The 6,000-nt window shown below is 47.6% G+C and overlaps 1 protein-coding gene across 4 annotated transcripts in view; it reads left to right on the forward strand.

The window, feature by feature from the left end:
- SLA2 (Src like adaptor 2) overlaps nt 1–6,000 on the forward strand; it is a 32,457-nt gene that overhangs the window by 9,966 nt on the left and 16,491 nt on the right. For all 4 annotated transcript variants that reach the window (XM_011280880.4, XM_045053654.1, XM_045053655.1 and 1 more), the window contains one exon: nt 1,475–1,578. In XM_011280880.4, the coding sequence (XP_011279182.1) occupies nt 1,475–1,578 (104 nt within the window). The remainder of the gene's footprint in view (nt 1–1,474; nt 1,579–6,000) is intronic.

Consider the following 6,000-nt stretch of genomic DNA (forward strand, 5'->3'; position numbering starts at 1 on the left):
CTGGCACTGGATGGCCTTCCTTTTCTGAGGCTCATGGGGATATCTGGCTCTGATGAGAGTAGTGCAGGGATCCTGAGACCTGTGGACATCTTGTAGAATAAACTCACACAGAGGTTGTCGGCATCCAGGTGAAACCCATCTTGCCCACGTTTTTCCTAATAGCCTGGCCCTGTTGGCAGGAGATTTTGCATCTCCAGTGTGGTACTGAAGTTTCAGCCAAGGAAACACTGACCACCTCCCAGAGTCCCCTTCCCTTGCCTTTCCATCTACTTTCCAGTGTTTGTAAGTCACATGAATGGCTTGTTTTATTTACTATAAAACTAGGCTAAGTTTGTTGCTGGCACCAAGCAAGTCATGGCTTCTCTGATTTATTTACTTGGAATTGACTCAACTCTGAGTTTGGCTTTGACTGTGGAATTTCACACAATGACAGGGGGGCAGCCATTTCCATTGAGTTGGCTTCTGAAGGTTTTCCCAGGGACCATAGGGCATGGCTCTGGGGACATTAGAAGGCTGATGGACTAGTAAGCCAAAAAAATTCCTGCAAAACCACCAAACTTTCCACTGTGGTTAAGTCCTTCATGAACATATAGGTGAAGGATTAAGTGAAAGGAGAAAGGAAAACAGAGGACCAGAGTAATCAACAATCCAGCAGTGAAAGAGGCACCGAGGAGTAGGTTATGAAGATCTGTGCTTTGGGAGGCACATATGATGATTGATAGGCTGCATGATTTTTCCCAAGATTTTAGAATGTCTTGAACATTCTAGTTCCAGCATTTCTACCCACAATAAGCTCCAGTGGGAGTTAGATTTCACTGATAATGAATACATGTTCACTCACATGCCTTTTTGACTACAAAGTTAAACTTTAAAACATTCAAATAAAATACTTACTAAAATTAAAAACAAGGGGTGCCTGGGTGGCTCAGTCGGTTAAGTGTCCGACTTCGGCTCAGGTCGTGATCTCAAGGTCCGTGAGTTCGAGCCCCGCGTCGGGCTCTGTGCTGACAGCTCAGAGCCTGGAGCCTGTTTCAGATTCTGTGTCTCCCTCTCTCTCTGACCCTCCCCCATTCATGCTCTGTCTCTCTCTGTCTCAAAAATAAATAAAGGTTAAAAAAAATTTAAAAAACACAACAAAATAAAACAGGCAATTATTGGAAAGGTAAAGGCTTGGAAAGGTGAGTGGCTAGCATAGGGGTACTGGAGGAGCTGGGCAGTGATAGGAGAGAGTCTGTGATCACCTCACCTGCGCCTAGCCCCAACGACTTGGAAATGAGGTCTCCAGGTAGAAAAACCTGGGACTGACCCCATGAGGTTATCCTCTGAGGCGTCTGGAGCCAGGACTAAGGCAAAGCTGGGGAGCCCTTGGAGACCATGTACAGTTGGAACTCGGAGGTCCAGAGATGGAGGAGGGGTGGAGTAGAGCCTTGGCCCATCCCCACTCCAGGGTGACTTCTCTCTGTCCCTCCCCCAGGTGGCTGTATGAGGGCCTGAGCCGGGAGAAAGCTGAGGAACTGCTGTTGCTGCCTGGAAACCCCGGAGGGGCCTTCCTCATCCGGGAGAGCCAAACCAGGAGAGGTGGGTAAGCTCAGTCCTGGCTTGTCCTTTGAATGCTGAGAGTCAAGTGTGAGGTGACTTGGGGATAGAACTAGAAGGCTGGATGTGAAGGGCTATAGTACCTGGCTTTGGAGTTGGGCAGTCTGGCTGACTGACACCAGGTTGCTGCCACAAGAGCCCATTTATAAAAGTGGGTGTGAATGGTCCACAGTGGGGATCCGGGCTCAACCTACACTTTGGCAACTGGGTCTTGTAACAGAGTACAGTCACATGATTTCCCTGCCCTGACCAGCAATGATTCCTTCCTCCCCAAAACACAACCCAATTCTGATCTCTTGGCAAAAAGTTGTCAAGTTCACAAGGTCTCTGTACTTTGGTTCACCATCAGTCAGAACTAGAAAACTCATTGGAAGTCAGCTCTTGGGGCTCCTGGGTGGCTCAGTCAGTTAAGTGTCCGACTTCGGCTCAGGTCATGATCTCACAGCTTGTGAGTTTGAGCCCCACATCAGGCTCTGTGCTGGTAGTGCAGAACCTGGAGCCTGCTTCGAGTTCTGTGTCTCCCTCTCTCTCTGTCCCTCCCCTGTCCCTGCTCACCTTCTGTCTGTCTGTCTCTCTCAACAATAAATAAACATTAAAAAAAAATAAAAAGAAGTCAGCTCTTGATCTTCTTCTTTCTGCCGTATAGATGGGGAAGATGAGGAAACAGAGGCCCAAAGGGGGTAGGGACATGTCACATTGCACATTCATATGGGACTTCTCCCATTTCAGGTTCAGGACCTTTGCAAACAAGACACAAAGTTGATAGAGTCTGTCTCTGATGCCCTGCCTCCCTCTGAGGTGCTGTCCTGAGACCCTTACAGTGAGGGCAGAGAGGGATGTTGGAAGAGTGGCTGTGCTGACGTTTATGTTAGACCTTTTTGTGCCTTCAAACTACCCTGTGGGGGATTGTATTTCCACTGTCCCCATTTTATAGATGAGGAAAGTGAGGCTTAGAGAGGAGAAATGATCTGCCTGGAGAGACATGACTAAGTGTAAAGCTGGGATTCAAACTCAGCTGAGGTCCGTCTCACTTCAGACTCCCAAGAAAGGTCCATGTGTCACAATAATGGCAAAACTGCAAGTGCAGTGGAAGCCTAGGGAGGAGATACTTAGGAGCGAGGACAGGCCTCCTGTGCTTGCCCCAGTTTGAACCAACCATGGTGGGTCGTCAGGGTCCTTTGCTCCCAGTCTCCTTCCTGAGGCCCCCTTCAGCACATCTTTGCCTCCTTCTCCTTCCTTCAGAAGCTCGTTAGATTGACTTCTCCCCAGCCCCTCTGATACTTTTCAGGCAGCATCAGCAACCCACCCTCACACCCAAAGGCTGGCTGAGACTGGGGCTGGCCTGAGTGCAGCAGCTGCAAACAGGAAACCACAGCAGTGGGGCTAACTGGGACAAGGGTGCTGCAAACCAGGCCCCAGTGATCTTGAGAAGCCACAGGAAGTGTTCCATGTTCAGCTGCCCCATCCCCACCCCTTCTCTGGCCAGGTTTAGCCACAACCGCATGGTGACCAGCACTTACTGCCCCTTTCCTAAGAAAGCAAATATGCAGGAGGAATTGGCTGGGAAATAAAGGAGAAAGCAGATAAGGATCCATAACGATCTTTAAAGATCCATAAACATCCACATGATTACTGAGATTAAGGTTAGATTTGACTCTGAGCTTTCCCATAGCCAATCCCAAAAGGAGGTAGATCAGAATGCAGCTCTCATTATCAAAAAAGGAAGAGCTTTGTCAGGTCTGCAGGAAAGGCAATGGTTTCCCCAGTACTAATTTCTAATCTGTCATCTGAGGCTTCCTTTAGGGCAGTGTTTGTCAAGCTGCAGATTGAAACCCTTTTGTGGGCCAAGAAATTAGTTTAATTCAGTGGTTTTAGAGCAGTGGGTCTGAAATCTGAGTGGCCATCAGAATCACCTAGAGGACTTAAAACAAAGAACTGGCCAAACACCCAGATTTTTGTTTGGTGGGTCTAGGGCAGAACCTGATAATTTGTCTTTCCAACAAGTTTGCAGGTAATGCTGTTGCTGCTGCTCTGGGGACCACACTTTAAGAACCATTGATTTAGGGGCACCTGGTTGGCTCAGTCGGTAGAGCATGTGACTCTTGATCTCTCAGGGTCATGAGTTCGAGCCCTATGGTGGGCATTGAGAGAGAAAGAGAGAGAGAGAGTGTGAGCGTGTGCACACTCGAGTTAAGGGAAGGGGCAGAGAAAAAGGGAGAGAGAGACAATCCCAAGCAGGCCTGGCACAGACAACGAGGAGCCCTATCTGGGGCTTGAAACCATGAACCATAAAATCATGCCCTGAGCCAAAGTCAAGAGTCAGAGGCTAAACTGCTCCTACCACCCGGGAGCACCCCCCGCCCCCCACCAGCCAAAAAAAATCTTAAAGAAAAAAAAACAAAACCAAATGCTGATCTAGACCTTGGCTGCAAGTTGGAATCATCTGCTTTATAAATTACTGATGCCTTGCACCCAACCCCCAGGGTTTCTGATTTAATGGGTCAGGGGTGTGGCCTATGCCCTAGAAGATATAAAAGTCCCGCCAGGTCATTCTGATATGCAGCCAGGGTTGAGACCCTTTCATTTAGTGGATCTGGACCAGTGAGTGTTTGAAGTGAAATATAAGCAGAAAACTTCAAGGTGCATCACTGGGGTTGGGAGAAATATTGTTTCATCCTATTTTTGTTTTAAGTAATTTTAAGTGTGTCCTGGGTCACAGTGTAAAATTTGATACTATGGTTTGTAGTAAAAAAAAAAAAAAAAAAGTTTGGCACTGCAGCTCTATGAGGCCTGAGTAACATCACAGAACATTGGTTCTCAGACATGAGTGTATAGGAATTGTCAGGGAAATTTCTTGACAATACAGACTCTTGGACCCCTTCTGACTCTATTTACAGGGCTCAGAGGTCAGAAATCTTCTTCCTTCACAAGTTCTCTGAATGGTTCTTATGTTCTTTTAAGCTTGAAAACCCAGTTCTAATCTAGGGAAACCAGAATTAAGTAGTAAGGGACGATGTTTTTTACATTTACATAATGCATATTGTCATATATAATAGTAATTAACTATTGATTGAGTGAATGTTATCGGAATTGGCTTTTCTTTGTATCAAGGTCCAAACATACATCTGGGAAGGGAATTTGAGTTTGTGTGTGGAACAAGGAGGGAGGCCTAGGGCCTGTGAGCTCCCAAGAACACTACTCAGAGTCTGGACAGAGGAGGGTACGACCAAGACCTCTCCATCTTCCCCAGAGTCCCTCTGGCACATCTGTCTATGTTCTAAACCTGGGGGAAATCATGGCAGGGCGCAAGTCAGGCCCCAAACCTTGGTATGTGAAGGGGCACTGATGACTCTGTGGAGGTCACAGGACTGCTCCAGAGGTCAGCACCAGGGTCAGCCCCAACAGCATTTTCCCCCTACCCCCTCACCTTCCTGCTGTCCTACTGTGTGTCTGTTCTGTGATGGGAACTGTGAGGGAGGTTGAGGATCAAGACATGCTTCCTGCCACTGAGGGGCTCACTTCTGTCTATTCTGTCAGCTGGGAAGCACTTGTTGAGCATCTCCTCTGAGTCAGGACTGCTAGATCATGGTTCCTATCCTCAGGCTGCAGACAGTGGAAAGTCCAAGGTGCAGCATCCCCAAGGCTATTAGCCTCTCAGAGGCCTCAGCAGATGAAGTTCAGGAGGTCCTGCTAGGTCCGCCTCCCCCCTACAGCTTCCTATCTGATCCCTCATACCACTATGGACCTCACCCCACCTCCTGGTATCATAATCAGAACACCAGGGAAAACATGGTGCCTGACCCCAGAGGTCCCTGCCAAGATGTGACATTGGCTAACGAAGCTAGAGCTTTCTGGAATCCAGGACATTGTACCTCTCTTGCCTTTTTCCCAGTGGATCTCCCTTCAACCCCTGCACCCAGTTGTTGTTGTTTTTTTTTAAGTAGGCTCCATGCTGGACATGGAGCCCAATTCGGGGCTTGAACTCATGACCCTGAGATCAAGACCTGAGCTGAAATCAAGAGTTGGACACTTAACTGACTGAGCCACTCAGGCACCATCCCACCCCGACCACTTCTGTAGCTACTGTAAACTTATTATTATATTTTAGGTTTATTTATTTATTTTGAGAGAGACAGAGACAGCATGAGTAGGGAAGGGGCAGAGAGAGGAGGAGACAGACAATCCTAAGCAGGCTCCACCCTGTCAGCATGGAACCCAATGTGGGGCTCAAACTCATGAAACCATGAGATCATGACCTGAGCTGAAACCAAGAGTCAGATGCTTAACTGACTGAGCCACCTAGGTGCCCCATAAACTTATTTCTTAAACGAAAAAAAAAAATGTATGTGGTCTAAGAGCACAAGAGCTAAATATTTGAAATGAGGACCATAAAGGAAAATTCCA

Source organism: Felis catus, chromosome A3, assembly GCF_018350175.1.
Source record: "Felis catus isolate Fca126 chromosome A3, F.catus_Fca126_mat1.0, whole genome shotgun sequence".
NCBI classification, from domain to species: domain Eukaryota; kingdom Metazoa; phylum Chordata; class Mammalia; order Carnivora; family Felidae; genus Felis; species Felis catus.